This window comes from Grampus griseus (assembly GCF_964374135.1).
Source record: "Grampus griseus genome assembly, chromosome: 6".
NCBI lineage: Eukaryota > Metazoa > Chordata > Mammalia > Artiodactyla > Delphinidae > Grampus > Grampus griseus.
In genome coordinates this window covers 19,813,218-19,835,806 of record NC_139000.1, presented here as the reverse complement: position 1 = coordinate 19,835,806, position 22,589 = coordinate 19,813,218, and the positions used below count along the sequence as shown (strand labels likewise).

Below are 22,589 nucleotides of genomic sequence, written 5' to 3'. Positions count from 1 at the left end.
ACGAACTGCCAAGGATTATATAGCTTGAAAATGGCAGACCCAGGACTTGAACTCAGACTTGTCTGACTCTAAGCCCTGTGCTCTTGAACTTTGGTTTAAATTGAGAATCAGATCTGATTACACTGGGTAAAGGTGAGTTTGTGGTTTGGGATGAATTGCATGAAATTGCTGGTAGTAGACCATTTGGGCCTAGGAAAATGGCAAAGTCAACTTAATTCAAACAGTAGGGCTTGCTCTGAGATATTTGTGAGGACACAGACAAAGCCGGCCTGGCACCTTAGGGATCTCTACAATGAGAATGGGTGTCCTCAGCACTGTGGCTGGGGGGGCCCGAGAGACTGTCCCCTGTTGTTATGGTGGATCTGGACTCAGCCAGGCCTGAAGGCTGAGATTGACAGGTGCTGTGATATTGACACGTGCTCTCTTGGGCATCTCTCACTTGTGCCCATTGTCCATCTCTACCCCCCTTCCCATATCTGCTTCTCATCTCTGCCAATAAACGGACATTTCCCACCCTGCAGGGATGAACTCTTCCCTCCAGCCATCTCATTTCCCCAGTTGTACCATCTAGGCTTCTACGAAAGGATTTGTTTGGACAGCTCTTTGAAAATTTTCAGCATTTTGTCTTTGTTTTATAAAAATGGGTGGAAAACAAAAATGCATGTAGCTACCAGTGATAAGAAGCTCAAATATCATAAACACAGTGAAAGGGAAAATGGGTGGAGATGGTCAGATGTGCCTAAAAGAGAGACTCTTCTCCCCTACCCAGTCCCATGTTCAGTACGCTTGAACTGGTCAACTCTGTGAAATTGTGAAGGAAAAGGACAAAAAAAAAAGCATTAAAACAACATTAAAAGAATGTATAAAATTCTAGAAATACATGCCTGGAGTTCAGTTTGCAATTTGAAAGGCTAGAGATCATTGGGGATTTTACAGTTTTTTTAAGCTCTCTGGGATAGAATTTCCACCTCTACCACTTCTGCCTCTTCTGATATGAGCATTAGAACAACTTCTTCCCATTCGCTTTCCATACAAGTTTGACGAATGCAAGATGTTGGAAAGAGGCTGTAATTGATCGTGTTCTTTTGCTCCCAGTGAAATGATTTGCAAACCATTTTCCGCTTTCTTGTTTCCTCCATGGAAATAATTCACTGGCATCCCGTTAACTGCTCCCTCCCAGGCCTCACGTTTCTACCTCCCTGTTTGTCCTTCACCTTTCCATTTCCCTCGTGTGGGCAGTGGAGGCTGTGTGTGTTCACCCCGTTTCCCGATTGTCCCTCCTGAGTGTTGGAGGGAGATAGAATATTCCAGAGCTGAGGAAGGTGGGCATTGGAGTTGACCCAGACCTGGGCTTATAGCCGTGGGATGTTGGATAAATGCCTGAAATACTTAAATGGGGCTGTTGTGTGTGTGTGTTGGGGAACCCATCAAGAGGATTCGGTGAGAGGTGTTGAATGCCCACACACTAGCGCCAGGTGGGAAGTTAGCTCAGGGAGCGAGTCTGGGGTACCCGCAGGGGCCAGGCCGTGGGGTGGGAAGTAGGCAAGAGTGGGTGGTGGGGACTGTGGTGAACCAGGTATGTCAGCTTTAGCTGACCAGTCGTGTGGGACTACATGTTGCTTTCAGAAGCTGAAATCTGGCTTTCTTGGGGGTGAAATGCCTTTATTTTGATATACTGACTGTTTAAATTGAAGTCCGCCATCTGGGTTTGCCAGCTTGCAGCTTCTCGAAAGCACTCATCCAAAGGTAGCTGCCGCTGTTTTTGTTGTAGGTCCTCAATCCTTCATCTGCAATCCTGAAATTCGAAAAGCTTGAAAACAAAAAGATGTTTTGTAACTGGTTAGGCGGCAGAACTTGACCTGAAGGGAGAAGAGGCTAGTGCCCGGTTTCGTTTAGCCCACTTAGGGCTGACTGCATAAGTTTTACTATAGAAATATCAACGTGCTTGAGTACCAGGGCCTCCCCAGACCCTGCCAGGGTTATTTCAAAATAGAGAACACATGCACCACATTGCCTTTCTAAAATTGGAAAGGTTCTGAATTTGGAAACACATGTACGCTAGAGTCTTGGACCTGCATTATTCTAACTGTGATTACCATTATTATTAACGTTTTGACAAAACTGGGGAATGCATCTGCAACCAGGGGTGGTGGAGAACCCAGGCGTTTTTTCCATGTCCTTGGCCTCCTCATCGAGGTCCCCCCAGCACTGGCCTAGGAGTCAGGATCCCCGGGTATTTGTCACGCAGTCCTCATGAGACATCAGGCAGCTCCCTCCTCTCCCAGGGCCTCAGTCTCTCCATCTGAACCAAAATGTTATGATTTCTGAAAATTCCATTTGGTCAGCCTTATCTTCCCATCACCCAGCCCCAAATAAAAGAGATTATGAAGCAGTGCTCTCTTGCCTCATCCTGCTTGCAGGGTTGGGGGACAGACTATTTTAACATAATAGGATTTCCCCCCTCCAGTTGGTAGGAATAAATCTTCAGCTACTGTTTCACTGGAAATCCCAGCTGAAAATGAAAATGGTGCAATTCAATCTCAGATTTAGTTGGTTACTTACTTTTCACTGAGTCCCCAGGGCTCTGTGGTTGCTGGGTTTGTGTTGGCAGTGGGTGCTCAGTTGGATTTAAAGGGCCAAGCAAATTGGGGTGGGGGGGTTGGCTGTCCTAACTCCCTCTTACCACTGGGGGCAGACTTCTAGCCTGGAAGAATGGAGTAGGGCGTTGTGGCTGGCTCACCCCCTCTGAAGGCTGGTGTTTGAGCGGGAGCTTGGTAGGGTACAGTGGGTAGAATCTGTGTTTTCCTCTTGGCTGATTTAGGTGTTCTGGGTTTCTTTTGCAGGCTGACGGAGCCAGTGCAGCTGGAAGGAAAAGCACGGCAAGCAGGTATGCTCCGCCTCCCCTGCTGCCTACTGCACCCCCGCGCCACCCCCCGCCCCCCGCCGTCTTCTTCGCCCTGGTTTCATGACTAACAGCTACCTCTCTGTGGTCATCACCTTCCACCTGAAAGGATGAATGGTCCAGGCCAGCTCCGTTTGTTGAGAAGTATCCATACTTGCCTGGAGGATATGAGGTTGTGGGTAGCACTTTCCAGCCCCCCTGGTGCCCTCTCTGGGCACCTGTAACTGGAATCTAAGGATGACTCAGTGCTGAACTGGCCTTGGCCGCTCAAGTTGGGGGAGACTTAGGGTGAAGTGCAAGGCTGGGCAGAAGAACCTGGGCTTGAATCCCGTATCTCGGCTGCTGCATTGTGAACTCCAGGGACGCCCATCCTAGTCTGGAATTCATCGATACTGCTTGGGTCCTGCGCTCGTATCCTGAACCCATCCCTCCAAAGCAGGAGGATGGAATATTCTGCTTAGCCAGACCTCACCCTTGGAGCTGGCAGGAGATGGGGGAGAGGTGGTCCCCAAAGGAGAGCTGGGCTGTCGTTACCAAAGATGGGGGAAGGCGATGCTGGACAGGCCCATGTAGTAGACATCCACCACCGGGGGCGCAGGCAGGCACTTAACCTGGTGTAAATGTTAGTGTTCCTGCTGCAGTTCGTTTGGTAGAGCAGAGCTGCAGTGGCCAGATGACCTTTATTTAGGGCATTGGAGGCAAGAAGAAGGCAAGGGACAGACTAGGGAGACGGCTCCCCAGGCCACACCCTCAAAATCTAGAACAGGCTCTGGGGTTACCTACTGGAGCTGGGTGTGCCAAGCAGAGGCATTTGCCCTTTAGCACATGGAACACTAGTTCTTCAAATGTTAATAGGGGTTCTATGGCCAAATAAATTTGAAGGATGGTGAGTTAAACAAAGTCAACAGATTTCTTGGCTGTGGAACTTTTCCAAGCATTTCATGTGCTCGTGTGTTTGCTTGATAGCATCTGAGAGAGAGAGAGAGAGAGAGAGAGAGAGAGAGAGAGACCGACCAGTGTTCTGTGCAATGTGCTTTGGGAAACCAAGAGCGCAGAAGAGTAAGGTGTTCAGCCCTGTGTTTCAGGGAGATCACTATGGTCCCCGTTTGCAGGAGATACCAGGCTGGAGGTCAGTGTGTCCCACCCAAGCCATCATGGCCTGGCTTCCACCCACCTCCCCAGTCTCCTCGTATGTCTCCCCCTTGCTCAGTCTGTTTTAGCTACCCTGACCTTCTCTTATTTATCTAACACTGTAAACCAGGGGTCGCCCATTTTTACCTAGAAAGGGTCAGACGGAAAGTATTTTACACTTCACAGGCCATAGGTCTCTGTGGCAGCTTCTCAGCTCTGCCAGTGTAATTCGAAAGCAGCCATAGATAACACGTAAATACACAAGTGGTCGTAGTTTGCCAGCCCCTGGCCTGAGAGCCCTTGCAGCTGCTGTTCCTTTGCCTGGGATGTTCTTTTCCGTGATCTTCCCATGATTCGTGCCCTTTGATCCTTCAGGTCTCAATTCCATCCTCCCCTCTGAGAAGCCTTTTCTGACCCCCTCTGACCCTGCCTGTGTCCCTCGTGGCCAGTTTATGCTCTTCAACTATTCCACGTATTTGTGTACTTTTCTCTGCCTCTTGACTGCCAGCTCCAGAGGCAGAGGCCACGTCTGTCCTGTTCACTGCTGTGGGCTGGCCTCCAGCCGGTGCTCAGTGAGTGCTTATGGGATAGGTACAGTGAGTGAGACGGGAGAAGATGCATGATGTAGGGAGTCAGGAGTGTGGGCTGGAAAGGAGGGCTGCACGGCTGGGCTTGGGCCTGGGAAACTGGACAGTGACTCACGTGGCCAGCAGTTGCCCAGATCCTTTGTGTTTCTCTCCTGGGCCCCTGGTAGTGGAATCTTGTGTAAGAACAGTGTATGAGGCTATGGCCTGCGGGGCAGTGGGAGTCCCTAGACTGGCAGTGCCTGGAAGAGTTCTCTGGATCTGAATGTCAGGACTGGCAGGGGCCTTGGGCTTTGTCAGGTTCCCCTCCCCGCTCCCAACCCCCTTCATTGTACACATGGTGAAGAAAGGCCCTGCTCAGGGTCATGTGCTGAGTGAGTGGCAGTGCCAGGCCTTGACCCTGCCTAAGCCAGTGCTTTCTCTACACGGTGATGCTGTACTCAAGTGAGGGTCTAGCCAGCCTCCCCCACTGCCTTCTCGTGTTCATTGAGCACCTGCTAGGTTAGGCCCAGACTCAGGTGGATTAGATGCTAATTTATTCATCCGGCAGATATTTGAGCATCTGCTGTGTGGCAGGCACTGTTCAAAGTGCTGGGTCTGCAGCAGTGAATGGAGACAGATTTCCCTTCACTCCTCATAACTTGTATGTGGATGTGGTCCTTGCCCTCACTCTCTAAGGCATGAATCTCTCCCATACCAGCATCTCTGCCTCGTGATCAGAGGACAGCAGGCGGGTTTCCCCACAGTGCTCATAGGTGCCTGAAGGTCTGTTTTGAATCTTATCAGCCCAAGGCTGTAGTGAGAGGGAGAAGAGTGCTGCGATAGATTAGAGATGCTTGCCCCGGTCAGGGGAGGCGGGAGGTGGCATGGGTGCCATCTCTTTGCTCTCCCTGTTTAACCTAGGTTTGCATGTACTCAGTGATGGGGCCCCATGTTACTACCACAGTGCCAGGATATACACCAGGAAGGGCCAGCCCAGACCTCAGTGTGTGACTTGAGATGTAAAGAAAACATTTCTAATAATAATAATAACAACGACCATTTAGTCAGGCTCTGAGCTAAGTGATTTACATTTATTAATTGATGTAATCTTTATCACAGCTCTGTGAAGGATGTGCTTATGATTCCCACTTTACTGCTCAGGAAGCTGAGGCCCAGAGAGGTATACAGGCATCAGGCTGCCCAGTTGGAAGTGAGCTCCACAGCCAGGATGGCTGCCCAGGTCTGACTCCTCTGATGCAGGTGCCTCACCGCTGTGCCCTCCTGCTTCCCCGTAGGAAGTGATCAGTTTACAGAGGTTAGAGGAGCCTGTTAGGGGACCAGGGCTGGGCCATAGGCTGGGGGCTCGTCCAAAAGGCAGGACCTCCAAAGGAGCTCACAAGTGAGTTTATACCGATTCTGTCCTTAAACCTAACAGAGCATCTTTGAAGGACCAAAGCAGCATTATTGTGGAGCGACCCAGCATTCAGTGTGAGAAGTGCTGCATTCCAAACGTCTCTGGACATTTGTCCGGAGAACATTAACATAGTCCTTAGCTGACGCCACTGGTGAATTTGACCCCGGCCTTGGGTTAGACTGGCCAGGTGGGGTTTAGAGTTGTAGATACTTGATGGAACGTTAGACTCATGCAGTTCCTGTTTCAGATGGGCAGACAAAGACCCGAGGCTCCCTGAAGTCAGTTAGGCTGGATGGCCCTGGTCGGGACTGACCTTGAGGGACCTGTGACCCTCTGACCTCCGCTCCCTGCTCCCAGCTGTGCCGCGCATGCTGTGTTATCACACCAGGGTCTGCTTTCGTCCCAGCGCCTTCCTTTTGGCCCGGAACACCTAATTTTGTTCCTTCTCCAGAGGGCCTCTGGCTAAACCCCAAAACCAACAGCCTGGGCTGCTAAGGAATGAGTGTCAAATTGAGGGGGACAAGGAGAGGTGGTGTTTCTGATCTTAGGAAACAACTAACTGTGGTTTGGTTTACTTCCCTGTAACCCAGCCTGGATCGATTTTACAAGACCAGTGATCCCAGCACTTGAGGTTAATGCTAACCTAGTGTGCAGGTTACAGATCACGTAGCACAGCTGCAGCCAAACGTCACTTATTTTAAGAAGCGTGGAGGCTGCGGGGCCTGAACTGTGGAAAATTCTAAAGGAAACGCAGTTTTCATAATCAAGTAAATGCAGCTACAGGCTTGCTGTAATGAAGAAGTATGCCCTTTTTTTTTTGTCAGTTGAAGGTTTTCAGAGCTGGAAGGACTCTGTAGATAATCTGGTCCAACCCTTTCATCTGGAGATAAGACAGCCAGGGAGAGAAGCAGCCGAGGGACTCACTTGTTCACCAGGTGTACCAGTTGCCCTAACAAGTGATCAGGATCTTCTAGACAGGGACATTGGAGTGGGGGAGAAGGTGATAAGACCAAGTCTCATTCATTCATTCCACAAACACTTACTGAGTGCCTGCTAAGTGCTAGGGTCTGACCGAGGTTCTGGAAATACAGTGGTGAGCAAAACAGAAATCCCTGGTCTTGTGGAGCTGATGTTCTAGTGGGAATGGAGGAGACATAATAAATACTGAAAACACATTGTATGGCATTTGGTAAAAAGTGCTGTAGGGGGAAAGCAGGGAGGGGGGTTGGGAGAGTCAGGAGGAGTATTGCATCAGCAAGAAAGTGACATTTGAACAAGGATTTGAAGGAAATGAGGGACTGAGCCAAGCAATCATTTGGGGGAAGTGCATTCCAGGCCGAGGGAACAATAGGTGCAAAGGCCCTGGGGCAGGAGCTTTCCTGGAGCAACCGCAAGGAGGCCGATGTGGCTGCATATATGGCCTTGGAGACTTTTGTCAGGACTTTGGCTTTTACCCTGTGTGAGATGGGGAGCCACCGGGGATTTTGAGCAGAGGAGTGACATGATATGCTTTGGTTTTAAAAGGATCATTCTGGTTGCCAGGAGGAGAATAAACTGCAGGGGGGGCAAGATGTTATAAGACGTATTGCCAAGGGTTCAGGACAGGCAGGACCTTAGAAGATAGGCTTGGAAGGGAGTTTCCAAAAGGCCCTTTTTTTCAGGCCTGAGGAGTCCATTTCAGCAAAGCATTGTGTAAGTCCTGCATCCACAATGCACAGCCTCCTGCTTGGTCCTGGGAGAGCCCCAGAGTGGAGCAGCATGGCCTCTGTGGCCCCCACTCTCCATGCCTGGTCTGCTGGGCATCTAACTCACCCTCTCTCTGAACCCAGACTACCGGGGTTCAGATCCTGGCACCATCCACTTCCTGGTTGTGTGACCTTAGGCTAGTTACCTGACCTCAGTTTCCTCATCTGTAAAATGGGGATTATACTCATACCTCCCTCGTAGTGGTGTTGGTGAGAATTAAGTGCAGTAATAATGATATGTCTACCCTTAGCACAATGCCTGGCCTATAGTAGGTGCTCAATAAATGCTTGCTTTTATCACCACCATCACCACGATGCTGAATTCCATTCCTAGGAGGAGGGAACAGTGGGTGGCAATTGATTTCTTTTTTTTTTTTCTTTGTTGGAGAGGAAAGATTGCTTTATTCAGGAGGCCAGCAACCTGGGGAGAAGATGGACTCGTATCCAAGAACCAACTCCCAAGATTCTGCTTGACCATGAAAGTTTTTAAAGGGAAAAAGGGGAAGTTAATCGCAGTTAATCATTTGCGGAGGAGGTCAGAGTCTTTTATCTTCCACTGTGTGCAGATTTTCTTCTGATGGGTTGGTGGTGAGGTAACAGGGTGTCGCTCCAGGCATCATACTCAGCCTGAAGTTACCAACCTCCACCTGGATGGGGGCCTTAGTTCCTGCAGAACTCAAAGATATTGTTATGTATATTCCTTGAGGAAAAACCAGAACCTGCCTTATTATTGCACTATTGTTTCTTGACTGCTCCTCCTTTGTTTCTGCATTCCCTCCCTTACCTGACAAGCAGCTGTTTGAATCTGCCCTTTGGTACTCAGGGAAGGTCTAGGAGGCTGAAGCTTCTTTCCTACAAACAAGAAATGGGGGACACAGAAAGGACTTCTACTGAGGAGAGTCCCCCAGGGTCCTGCTCGGTTTCACATAGTGTCAGCAAAGTTCTATTGCCACTTAGCGTTCACCTCTAGGAGCCAAAAAATAAGTGGCTAGGTTTAAGATGCCCAGGAGGTTCCTTCTCCAGCAACGTAATATACCTGGCCCTTTTGAAATCGTGCACCTCAGATTGGGACTTGAGCCCATGCGGCTGGGACTCAAACCCAGCCAAAACCCACTGTCTTCCAACTGAGATCACACGCCTGGTTTCAGGACTTAATGAAGCTCAGGTTCTTGATGTCTCATCACTGAAAGAATTCAGTGAGAGACAGTGATAGGTTAAGAAGTGGATTTATTTAGAGAGAAACACTCCACAGAGTGTGGGCCATCTCAGAAGGTGAGAAAGGCACCAGGGTATGGGGTTGTCAGTTTTTATAGGGGTGGGTCATTTCATAGGCTAATGAGTGGGAGGAGTATTCCAGCTATTTCAGGAAGGGGTGGGATTTCCAGAAATTGGGCCACCGCCCACTTTTTGATCCTTATGGTCGGCCTTGGACCTGTCATGGCGCCTGTGGGTATGTCATTCAGCTTGCTGATGTGTTACAGTGAGCATATACTGAGGCTCAAGGTCTAGTGGAAGTCAACTTGTCCGATTTGTCCGCCATCTTGGACCCATTTGGTTCTAATCAGTTTATGTCATGTCCTCAGGCTATGTCATTTTTTCAGCGGTTGTGCCCTGCCCCCTTCCCTCCTGTTTCATTACCCCCTCAGAGATTTTACTCCTATATTCTTATGGGAATCAGAAGTAAAACAGGAGGGAAGGAGATCTCAAAAACAAATACAGATCACTTACAGGCAAAGAAACTCATACTATCTGTTATTATAAGCAGCATTTCAAGAAAACTTTGGAGGGAGAAACCAAATTCAGCCTAGTTTTAGGCCATTCCTAACAAAATCCAATTACCCAACTAACGATCATGCATAACTCTTTTCAGTTTCTTTCATTCTTCACACCTTTGTTTACTAAGGTAAACAAACAGAAGTATTATGCTTAACACTGATGACTCTTAACATGTCTCTATCAATCAAACCAACAAGCTTAAGCCACCCTCAATACCAGATATCAGTTTAGTCCTGAATATTTTCCAGATGCCATGAACCTGAAATTCATTCTGGCCAGATTATTTTCTATTTCTGAGTATTTATATAAGCGCTTAATTTTTATTTTATTTTATTTTATTTATTTATTTATTTATTTTTGTGGTTCGCGGGCCTCTCACTGTTGTGGCCTCTCCCGTTGCGGAGCACAGGTTTCGGACGCGCAGGCTCAGCGGCCATGGCTCACGGGCCCAGCTGCTCCGCGGCATGTGGGATCTTCCCGGACCGGGGCACAAACCCGTGTCCCCTGCATCGGCAGGCGGACTCTCAACCACTGCGCCACCAGGGAAACCCCGAGCGCTTAATTTTTAAAACGCCAATTAAGTAGAGCTCTTTTACGAATTAATGTTTGGCAATACCATACACCTACAACACACATATAGATACGTATGAACACACAAACACAGAGGCCTCAGAGTTCCCATTCCAAAAATTCAGCCGAGTCAGGTACAACTGAAAAGCCATCAGTTATAAGGGGTTGGATTCAAATTAGGCTTCTAGCAGATGGAACAAATCAAGGTCACCTATCTAGATGGCTAAATCCTTTTTACTAGTGTTTGCAGAGAAGACACTTAAGATTTCTATTTATCCTTGTGACAAGTCAAGTTCTAAATTACCTTTCCCTTTTTTAAAAATTTGCATTTAAAAAGATGGCAGTGGGCTTCCCTGGTGGCGCAGTGGTTGAGAGTCCGCCTGCCGATGCAGGGGACACGGGTTCGTGCCCCGGTCCGGGAAGATCCCACATGCCGCGGAGCAGCTGGGCCCGTGAGCCATGGCCGCTGGGCCTGCGCGCCCGGAGCCTGTGCTCGGCAAAGGGAGAGGCCACAACAGTGAGAGGCCCGCATACCTACCGCAAAAAAAAAAAAAAACTGCAAAAAAAAAAAAAAGATGGCAGAGATAAGTGTTCCTGAGAAGACCAGATAGGATATTTGCATCTCAAAGGTACAGGCAAGTTCCTCCTAGGATGACTTTGTTTCCCCTTTGTTTAATACTGACAAGCCTCTTAAGATAAATAGGGAAGGTTTGGGGAGTGGTAGAAGGATTGGTGGGTTTTGGATTATTTTTGGAGTCACTCCTCTGGTCCTGTAAAGACTGCATTTGCAAAACAAGGACAGTTTTGTTTTCTTTTTCAAAGAATTGGGTGGTTACCTCAGTGATATTGGAGGACTGACGTACCCATTCACATGTATTGGAAAGTTTTACTTTTCCTCATTTAGCTTAGGGGAGAAGGCCTCTTCCAGAATTCCTGTCAGGCTCTGAATATCAGCTCTGGTGAGTTTAGTCAGACCAGTGGCCTCCTATTTTGGTAATCTACTTACAAACATTTTTGAGATCTTCCCTAGGTTTAAGAAATTTGTACCTTATATTTAGACACTATGTAACCCTTTTTACTTAATAATCACCAGCTGGATATCTTTGGCCAAGCCTGGAACCTCAGTATTCCACATTCCAGGGTCTACTAAGGCTTCTATTTTAGCTTCAGATTTTATCTGTTCCTCTTTGCTTTTTATTAGAACCATTTGGTGATGAGGGTAGTTCCCTTGTCCCTAACTTCGTTACAGATCTCTTCCCATTGAAGGGATGGGACAGTCAGGCACAAACAGGAAGGAATGTAAAAACAGCTGGCCATTGATCTCGCACAAAAGGGGTTCCAGGAAAGTGTGCCCCTGTCTCTTCCCCGACAACCGCATTACGTATTCCTTATGATTGCAAAGGTTTCCAGTCCTTTGGGTTAAGACTGAGAAGGCTGCATCAGTGTTTATAAGAAATTCTACCAAGTGGCCCGCCACATCAGTGACCACCCGAGGCTCGACATTAGTTCTCTAGATGGTATCTCTAGGCAGAGCCGCTTTCTGCCTTGGGCCCCTTTAGTCTTCTGATTGCAAAACCATCAATGGCCGAGGGGCCCCGTTGCTGTCCGGCATCTGGAGCATTCCCTCTTCCAGTGCCCTGGCTGAAAAGGGCACATCTATCAAAGTCTTCCCTCCAGTGACCCTTTTGTCCACACAGGGTATGCTGGCCTTGTATGGGTATCCAAGGGCCTTGTGGTCTGCCAGGGCCAGATTGGCCAAGAAAAGCCGGCTTCCCCTTTGGTGGTCTGTGAGCGGACAAAGCCCCTTCAATCATTTGGGCCTTTTGCGTATTTCTCTGGGTGCATTCAGACCTTTGGCCATATCCCTATTACTGAAAACCAGATAAACCAATTGGAACAAATCATTTACTGGAGTCTGAGGACCAGCAGCTGCCTTCTGGATTTTGCGCCTGTTGTCTGGGGCAGACTGGGCTATGAAACACATAGCCAAAAGGGCCGGTACCTCGGGGGGGGGGGGGGAGGAATCCAGTAGGGTGGGTCAGTTAAAATGTCCGCTGTGTCCTTCCTAGAGTTATCCCTCCGAGCTCCGCACACCTTAAATTCCTTTTGGGTTCCATTGCCTAGGTACGAGGCCATGAAAATTTGAACATAGGGTACTTCACTCCATTTTAAATGTCCTAATTCATATTGTGGCCAAACCCAATTACATAACCTACTAAGTCTTTTCCCATTTAATTCCTGTTGTCCACATCTTTCCAGTCCCAGCCTATATGGCCCAGAGGGGTATTGGTTGCGATGGATGCAGCCTGACCCCTTTCAGACAAGCCTGAGGTGAAGTCTCTAACTGCCAAGCTGTCCAAAATTCCACTCTTAAGTCAAAATCCACCGCGCAATTTGGTCAAGATTTGCGCTTACGATTTTAGATGCTATCCCTTCCAAGGTAGTCTCCCAAACGGGTATTAGTGCCCAAAAAGTTGTGACAAAGAAACGGCACAGAAGATGTCCCCACCGGTGTTGACGAAGATTGGGAGTTGGTCTGGTTGGTCTCAGGACTTAGTGAAGCTCAGGTTCTTGATGTCTCATCGCAGAAGGAGTTCAGTAAGAGACAAAGTGATAGGTAAGAAGTGGCTTTATTTAGAGAGAAACACTCTCCCCAGACAGAGTGTGGGCCATCTCAGGGCAGTTGATTTCTCATAGAGCCTGGACATGGGAGAGAGGCTGGAGGTGAGGATGAGGGTGGGTGAGAGTGGAGATCGTGTTTGTGGAGGGGCTACCGTGATCCACATCCTGTGTCCTGCAGTTTTCACATCTCACTTGCTCCTCCCAGGGGCCATCTGAGGCAGTGATTGGCATCCCTCCTCCTCAGAGAGAACTGAGAAATAGACTCGTTCACCGTCCCCCAAATAATCAAATGGCTTTGGGCCTTGCTGAGTCTTGTCCTTTAAGCCAAGATTTTCCACTGGTGGATAGTTTAATCTCATAACCACATGTGTACGGCTGCATAATTATTTCTAAAATAATATCTTCTTCTTGTTTAGCGTTTTGGTTTTCAGCAGGAAAATTAAAGTAGCCCTAAACAAATTAACCTTATTTGCACAAAATTCAATAGTATCAGAAGGCCTGATGCTAGTCAATGACCAGTATGGTCTTAGCAGAATGAATTATTTGAGAACCAGCTCTGGGTATATTTTAGTCAGGCTGCGTCTTCATCTTGACTCTAGGTTTATGTTCCTGTAATTGGAGCTCATTTGATTTCCAGAAATGTGTGTTCTCACCCTACCAAGCTTGGACCAAAGTTTGGCTTACGAAAATCATACATTGCAGGCTGATTCTGAGGGTTCATATCCTTGCTCCAAGGGGACCCCCTGCTTTTCTGGATGGGCAGAGTTCACTTTCTGCTTAATCAGTTACTGTTAAGCCTAGCCTCTGCACAAATAGGGCCGATTCTGGAAAATTCAGACATCCTTGGATTTGTCCTCTGGAGACAGCCACAGAAATGCAAACTACAAGTCATATGCGTCAAAATCGGTAAGTCCTTTTTCCAAATGGTACTGCGTTCTTGAGCTTGGGGTGATCCAGCAAAGGGAAGTGATTGGGATCTCTAGGGAACCTGGCCTCAGTCCACCCACCCAGCTCGAGTTTCCCACCTGTGCTCCTTGAGCAAATTAAGCAAGTTCTCCTTGTGAAGCTGCAGTTACCAGGTCAGAGCATCTGGAAGTCTTGTCTTGTCCTGAAGAAGCACATTCTTGAGAATGGAACCAGGATGATCTGACCTGGTTGCTTCTTGAGCCCCTTAATGACAAGGGCCCTCGATCTGAGAAAGTATCTCGGGAGGCATCCACAGCCTCACTGTCTGTCTGGCTCTGCCAACAGGAGAGAAAAATCCTCACCCTTGGCTTCCACTTCCTCCAGGTTCGATGCAAACCGCGATGGTTAAGAGTGTGGGTACGTCACACCTACCATCTTGGTCATGCCCACCTTCCGTAGTGAACCTGCCGACGTGTGTCCCCACCTCTCCCTCCTCTTCATCGCTGCTGCGTGTAGTGGGCCGTGCCCTCCACGCCTTTGGTTTTCACAGGGGCTAAACATTCCTCTCCTGCCTTCATTTATGAGTTCTCCACCCATGGCCTAAGAGCTCATCTTTTTCATAGTTGGACCAAACTTGTCACATTTTGCCTGGCGAGTGCTTGGTAAGGACAGGAGAAGAGAACTAACAGTTAATGAGTCCCTAAAAAGACACAAAATTGAGTTATTTGTAGTGAGGTGGATGGACCTAGAGTCTGTCATACAGAGTGAAATAACTCAGAAAGAGAAAGGCAAATACCGTAAGCAGATTCCATATACATGGAATCTGAGGGAAAAAAATGTCATGAAGAACCTAGGGGTAAGACAGGAATAAAGACACAGACCTACTAGAGAATGGACTTTAGGATACGGGGAGGGGGAAGGGTAAGCTGGGATGAAGTGAGAGAGTGGCATGGACATATATACACTACCAAACGTAAAATAGATAGCTAGTGGGAAGCAGCCACATAGCACAGGGAGATCAGCTCGGTGCTTTGTGGCCACCTAGAGGGGTGGGAGGGAGGGAGACACAAGAGGGAAGAGATATGGGAACATATGTATATGTATAACTGATTCACTTTGTTATAAAGCAGAAACTAACACACCATTGTAAAGCAATTATACTCCAATAAAGATGTAAAAAAAAAAAAAAAAGAAGCTAATGAGTCCCACTATGTGTGTGGTGCTGTGCTGGGCGCCTTATGAACATCTTTGTGCTTTAATCTTTTTTTTTTTTTTTTTTTTTTTTGGCTGCATTGGGTCTTTGTTGCTGTGCCCGGGCTTTCTCTAGTTGCGGCGAGCAGGGGCTACTCTTCGTTGTGGTGCACGGGCCTCTCATAGCGGTGGCTTCTCTTGTTGCGGAGCACGGGCTCTAGGTGTGCGGGCTTCAGTAGTTGTGGCTCGCGGACTCTAGAGCACAGGCTCAGTAGTTGTGGCGCACGGGCTTAGTTGCTCCGCGGCATGTGGGATCTTCCTGGACCAGGGCTTGAACCCATGTCCCCTGCATTGGCAGGCGGATTCTTAACCACTGCGCCACCAGGGAAGCCCTGTGCTTTGATCTTCTAAACAACCCTTTGAGGTTAGTGCTTACACGTCAGGAAAGAGAGGCGTGGGCAGGTTAGGAAGCTTGGCAACGGTCCACGCACCTAGTTTATCATCCTCAAACCCCTTGAAGGGCTGGACTGTGTAGTGAGGAGTCTCGTTTATGTGTCCGGGAACAGCACGCCTCTGGGCAGTGAGGGTCCAGGCCCAGGTGCTCACATGAGGGCGTGTGGACAGAGCTGGCTTTGCATTCCAGACCTCAAGTCTGTCATCAGCGCATCTCAAGGGCTGGTGGGTGAAGAGCGGAGGGGTGGAGGCCAGAGGTAGTGCCAGGATGGGACGAGCACATTGGAGGGACGACAGAGCTTTCTAAGCAGCTGAGCGGCTCCTGGTGTCAGTTGTCAATGTGGGCAGGGTGGAAGGGGAGCAGTCCCATTGGGAAGCTTCTTTGCATTTCATTCCAAGGAGGGTGGCCAGAGGAGTTGGGCATCAGCGATCGAGGCCAAGTCACAGCCTCAGCAGGAAATAACACTGACGGCAGAAAGGGTGTATTTATCCTCTGTTTATATGGCCAGCAAGAGAACCTAGGTGTGGCCTCACTCTTCATGGTTGAGTTACCTGCTCTCTGGGGTCTGCGTGGGCCACCACGGGTGCCCCGGAAGATGCAGGACTGTGGGCGTGGGCTCCTCTGTGGCCTCCCCTTCCCCACCTGCCTGTCAAGGGCATACTAAGTGGGTGAGAATTCCTGAGTCTGCAGGGTCCCAAAGCTGTGTAGGGAGAGCCGCGGCAAGGTGGGTCTTCAGAGAGCCGTGCGCATTGCTGGCTGATACGTATTGTACCAAGGCCAGATCCATTGGAAAACGAAGGCAGTGCATCTGTTTAAGAGGCTGTTAACAGTAATTCTGCTGACCTGGGCCAACCTTCCATGTGCCATGGCAGCCTTGAGAAGCTCCCAGCTTTCCCCAGAGGGCCCTGCCTGCTACATGTCAGAGTTTGTGACTTGACAGCATTGCTCAAGACTCCTGCTTTTCTCTATTTTAGGTTTAAATTAACCAGGGAATTAACTCTTAATATTTAAGTCTTCATGCTGTCTTTCTGAGCTGCGGTATTACCCAGCGTCGTGGCTGACTGACACCATACATTGAAGAAAATTAAGTGCCTAAGAATTAACTCAAACTAACGATATATTTATACATTGCAGGTTATTTTGAATTTCTAGACTGTTAAGAGTTGTTTAATAGGTTATTCGTTTTAATCTATTAATCTCATCTTTTCTACTTGACTGTTTATTAAAATATATCAGTGCTCCCTTCCAGAAGCAGATCATTCTGAGGGTTATTAAGGCATGGGTGATGACGTAAATATTTGAATCATGGGTGGAATCGTAAATACAGCTGCCTTGTTACTGGGGTTTGTGGAAACTGGGGTTTTGCTGTAGTTTCTCTCTTTTGGCCCTTCCAGGCTAGTGGTAAAGCTGCGACCTTTGTCCCCGTGATGATTTCTGTCCTTGTGGCTAAAAACAGGACTCTTTACATCCAAAGGACAGGTGTGAGCACAGCAGCCTTTCTAGGGCACATCAAGGAGAGCTGAATGTCAGCACTGAACACGGAGCCCAAACACCTTTCTCTGTGGCAGAGATGGAGCCCTCCATTGCTTTCTTTTCTTGCATTTCCGTGTTCCTGTTTTTAGCATCTAGCATGTGCCTGTTCGGTCAAGATACTAAGGATACTGTAGGAGACAAGGGAATACACATGTTCCCCATCTCTTGGAGCTTGTTGTCTTTTAGTCATTTATTTGTTCATTCATTCAACAAGTGTTTTCATTATTTTCTCTTCTCTTGAGAAAAAACAGAAATCATCCAAATGATTAAAAAAGCCCAGGGGTTGGAGTCAGGCAGACCTGGTTGAGTCCTGCTTCTGTCACTAGAAAGCTGTGTGACCATGAGTCACTGTTTCTCCAGTCCTCAGTGTTCTTATCTGTAGAGCAAAACTACCTGCTGTGTAAGGCATTGCGGAGAGCAGGGAGACAGTGCATGCATAGGGCCTGAAGCCGCACTGTGACTGGCCCGTCCTAGCCACTTGGTATGTCACAGCTGCCCTGTCCTCACTCACCCTGTTATTGGCATGATTGCCACCGGCATCTCTTCCACCCTGTATGCTGGCATTTTTGCACCTGCCGTTTTCGGTTTGTATCGTTCAGCAGACGTTAGCTGACATCAGCCAGGGGCTAGGCACAGGGATACACAAAGCAGTGGGGTAGAGCCTTTACCTCTGAAGGTCTCCCAAAACCACATGGAACTGGCAGGCAGATTCGGATCTGGGACCTGTTAGAAGCAGAGGGGGCATTCCCAGAGCCACTGGTGGAGGCTGCGGGCTCCCAGGCGGTTGTCACCCTGAGACAGGGTGTCAACACCCCATGCCTGCCTGAGGGCCCGAATCTGCTAATGGAAGACATAATGGTGACCCTGCATCTTCAGGAGTTGAGGTCATCATGTAATATCAGATCATCACCTTGTCCGCCTTGAACTTACATGTTATATGTCACTAGTATCTCAGTAAAGCTGGAGGAAAAGAAGAGTTGGTGTTAAAGCATTACCAAGGCTGCTGCATTTTGGCAATTTAGAAAGTAGGAAGAGTGTGTTACATTTAAGAAAATTTCCATTGGGAAGGATGGAGAGAAGACCGTGACACTTCAGGAATAAACTTCACTTATTCAGAACGTTGGCTCCTGTGAAACGTCCTCAGCCCATGTTGTACCGAGGGCCAGATGGGTGGGACATTGCTGCCTTCAGTCCTGGGGACCAGCTGAAGCAGTTCAACCACCGACAGTTCTTTTGGGGGGTGGGTAGAGGGAGACGCCTCGAGGGCCACAATGGCATTGACCTTTGCAGGGCTCATTCTTGACTCCTTCAGTGGACAGGTGCTTATTGATCACCTCCCCCATGCCAGGTGCCGCCATAGGTGCTGGCGTGTGACAGTGAACCGAGGAGACAAAGTCCCCGTCCTCTTGTAGCTGTCATTCCACTTGGGGAGACAGCGAAGCGGACGAGGAGTAACAAGCACGTTACATGAATGGAGGGTGGATGCTGAGCAGAAGGCGTGAAGCCGGGAAGGGATGTGGAGCGTTGAAGCTGGGGTGCAGCGGAGACGTCTGACGTTTGGGATCAGGCGGCCACGGATCTCTCTGCCGGCACTGGGATGTTTGAGTAGAGACCTGGGGGAGTGGAGAACTCGCTGTGGGGACATCTGGGGAGGAGGGCAGAGCATTTCAGGCCTGAGGCGGGAGCTTGCCCTCGTGCTCAGGGGACAGCGAGCAGGCTGGTGGGGCCAGCGAGGAAAGCACGAGAGGGGCGGTGTGAGCAGATGCGATCCGCGTCCGCGGGCGTGTGGGGCGTGTCACAGACGGCCCTGCGGGGCCGGGGCGAGGACTCTGCTGCTGCGCTGAGTGAGACATGGAGCCCTGAATGAGTGCTGGGCTGAGGAGTGACACGAGCTAGCTGAATAGGAAGGCTCTGGCTGCTGTGTCGAACGTCAGTTTTGGGGCGTTGGGCCAGGATAGGACCAGGGAGACGGGCCGTGAGAATGCTACAGCAAGACAGGAGAGAGGGGAAGGCGGCTTGGACGAGAGTGGTGGCCGTGGGGTGGTAAGGAGTGGTCAGGTTCTGGGCATAGTTTGAAGCTGGGGTTGATAGAATTTGCTGATATGTTGCTTCGGAGAGAGTGAGAGGGAAGAGACAAGGATGATTCCCAGAGTCTGGGTCTGAGGAGCTGGAGGGGCGGAATTATACTAACCGAAGTGGAGAAGACTGCCGCTATCTCATGACCGTGGCTTAAGCTGTGGGATTTAGCGGGAAGAGCACTGGGATTGGAGTCAGAAGAATTGTTTTCCTGACTTGGGGGAAGGGGCGTAGCCGCAGTTCAGTTTGGACCTGTAAATACGGGTGCATGTTAGACGTCCAGGCGGAAGTGTCCAGTGGGTAGTTGTCACGCGGGTCTGGAGCTCGGGGGTGGGGGGGAGGTCCAGGTTGGAGGTATGATTTGGGAATTTATCATCACATAGTTAATATTTAAAAGCATGAATCTAGGGGAGATCATGTAGGAAGTGAGTATGGATAAAAATAGAAGAGGCTCGGGCTTCCCTGGTGGCGCAGTGGTTGAGAGTCCGCCTGCCGATGCAGGGGACACGGGTTCGTGCCCCGGTCCGGGAGGATCCCACATGCCGCGGAGTGGCTGGGCCCGTGAGCCATGGCCGCTGAGCCTGCGCGTCCGGAGCCTGTGCTCCGCAACAGGAGAGGCCATGACAGTGAGAGGCCCACGTACCGCAAAAAAAAAAAAAAAAAAAAAAAAAGGAGGCTCTAGAACTGATCCTTGGGGCAGGTTGACATATAAGGGTTGGGTTGGTGAAGAGTGGCTGGAAGGTGGGAGGCCCACCGGGCAGGCCCAGAGCTTAGTGAGGAAAGGGTTGGAGGAGGAGAGACAGGAGCTCATTAGAGGCTGCTGATAGAGGACGAACTCAATGAGGACCCAGAAGAGACTGTTGGATCTAGGAGAATGGAGGTCCCAGGAGGCGTTGGAAAGAACGGCTCTGGTGGAATGGGGGAGGCAAAAACCTCATTGGACCTAGAAAGCATTGCCAAGGAGGAGCCTGCCAACATCTACGAATGATAATCATTTGTACTCAGATCATCGGTAGGTGGGCAGCTGGATAGAGCTGGAGGCCTAGGTCAGTGGTCAGCCTCTGCAGCAGGGTAAACACAGCCCCTGAAATCATGGCTGGATGTGTGTTCATTCATTTAACACCCCATGTATCCATGCATTCATGAAGAGTGTATTTAAGCTCACCTTGAGGGCAGTTAACCCTCATTCGTAATGCTAGGAGTCTTTTTTTTTTTTTTTTTTTGCGGTATGCGGGCCTCTCACTGCTGTGGCCTCTCCTGTTGCGGAGCAACAGGCTCCGGACGCGCAGGCTCAGCAGCCATGGCTCACGGGCCCAGCCGCTTCGCAGCATGTGGGATCTTCCTGGACCGGGGCATGAACCCGTGTCCCCTGCATCGGCAGGCGGACTCTCAACCACTGCGCCACCAAGGAAACCCTGCTTGGAGTCTTTTAATGAGGTTTTATTCTAGAGGGACTTAACCAAGTCATTGCTTACACACTGTGATTAGAGATTTCCCCCCCCTTAACATTGTTTCAGGTGGCTAAAGTACTAGCGTAAAGAAGCAGTGGCCTTTGGGGGAGGTGGAGTGGCCCTCAGGCTGTCTTGGAGCACAGACAGATGCCCTGCTCCCCATCCTGTGCAAGGAGACATGCACACTTTCGGGGTAGAGGTCTGGCCTCCACCAGAGCCTTCGACATCTCAGACTCTAGCTCACTTGTCGTCAGATGGGAAAACAGAATCAAGCAGGGGTGGGACCGAAGTCCAGTGTGCTGAGGACGTCTCATTACTACTGCGACTTGGTAGAACTTGAAGCATTAGCATTTTCGGTGGGATGATGTGGAAACTGTACTCAGAGAGGACGTTGTCTGACTCCCAGGCACCGGGCATCACTGGGACTCTTCCATCAACATGGCCAGAAGTGGAATTTGTCTTTGAGCCCCCAGTCCACTGAGAAGTTGTTTGGTTGCGTTGTCTTGGGCTGCAGGGCTCAGTGGGAACGGCCCCAGGATAGGAGTCACAAGAGTTGTTCAGACAAGCTCATGGCTGGAAGTCTTGCACCCTTGGGCATGCCGTTCATTCTCCGCGTTGACTGAGTTCATACTGTGCCGCAGGGCCCAGGCTAGGGCTGGATGTGGATGGGGACGGAACAGACATGGGCCCTGTCCTCTGTTCTGGTTCCCCATCTGGCCACAGGGTGCTTGTGAGTGTCAGATGTGACGGGGTGAGTATAAGCACCGAACCATCTGGTAAGATCCAGAGGAAGAGATTTGCTTCTGAAACTTCCCCCAGGCAGGCTCTGCGGGCACATTGGACTGGCCATATCAGATTCAGTCCGGGGGATGAGTAAGAACGAAGCAAAAGAAAACTTTGGGGGTGGTGGAGGTCAGTGGTTTGCAAAAGTTAACTGCTTCGGAGGTATTTCTTCCAATTTAGTCACGCCTAGTGTATTAGTTTCCTGTGGCTGGTGTAACAAATTACCACAAACTAGATAGCTTAAAACAAAAGAAATTTGATCTCCCAGTTCTGGAGGCCTGAAGTCTGAAATCAAGGTCTTGGGCCAGGGTCACACGCTGTCTGGAGGCTCCGGGGAGATCTGCGCTTTGCCTCTTCGGTTTTGGGTGGCTGCAGCATTCCTTGGCTTGTAGAGCCGCGTGTCTCCAATCTGTGGTCGTGCTGCCTCCTCTTCTCTGTATTGTTCCCTCTTCTGTCTGTAAATCTCCCACATGTCTCTTATGAGGACACCTGTCATTGCATACAGGGCCCACCCAGATAATCTAGAATGATCTCCTCTCAAGATCCTTAAGTGAATTACACCTACAAAGCGCCTTTTTTCAAATGAGTTTGCATTCACAGGTTCTGGGGATTAGGTCGTAGGCCCGTCTTTCAGGGGAGCCGCCATTTACCACCCATTAAAAGCAAAGCTGTAGATATCAAAGATGGAGAAAGTAGGGGTTCTTGGAGGTCTAGTCACCACCACCCTGTTATCCAGACCTCATGGGTGCTTCTGGGCCTTTGCTCTGGAACCCCTAGGCCTTTAAGGAAAACACTTTGAGAACCATTGCCTTAGTGAAAGGCCAGGGCTGTTAGGGAATTCCTTGGGCAGGGACCCACTTGGTCTGACTTCTCTCCTGGCATTCTGGGATGAGCAGTAACCAGTGACCACAGACATCCTGCGCTTACTGAGAAATATCCTTTTAGTGCCTGACATTGGATTTTACGTTGAAGCATGACTCGGGTTAAATATAAAATTCATAGCATATCTTAAGCAACTATTTTGTAGTTATCTATATATAAATCTATTTTACAGTGACACAAATAGAATAGATTATGGAGTGTCAGCATGTAGATAGATTCCAAGTGCTTTTTCACTAATATACCTAATGATTCGTGCTGAGAATATCCATGGGTTCCACTGTACATTTAAATGGATATAATTAAAATAATGAGCTCTATTTTAAAAAATGATACATGAAAAAATATTTTCTTAAAGGAGTTAGAAGGAGCTGCAGCACTAATTCACAGTGATATAAGTACTTCTGCAATTCCATTGTTATTAGGAGGCCTAATTAAACGTAAAGCATCCGAGAAAAGCAGCACTTGGGCTTGTAATCTAAAGTGTGAAGCCGGGGGAAGAGAAGTCCCCGTGTTCTCAGTGCAGCAAGGGTTCAGGGGTGTCACCTGTAAGAGAGTGGGTGGTTGTGTGCCATTGAGCTTGTGGGCAA

The 22,589-nt window shown here is 49.2% G+C and overlaps 1 protein-coding gene across 4 annotated transcripts in view; it reads left to right on the top strand.

The window, feature by feature from the left end:
- ZNF618 (zinc finger protein 618) overlaps positions 1–22,589 on the top strand; it is a 178,562-nt gene that overhangs the window by 92,859 nt on the left and 63,114 nt on the right. For all 4 annotated transcript variants that reach the window (XM_082656569.1, XM_082656568.1, XM_082656570.1 and 1 more), the window contains exon 2: positions 2,844–2,887. In XM_082656569.1, the coding sequence (XP_082512695.1) occupies positions 2,844–2,887 (44 nt within the window). The remainder of the gene's footprint in view (positions 1–2,843; positions 2,888–22,589) is intronic.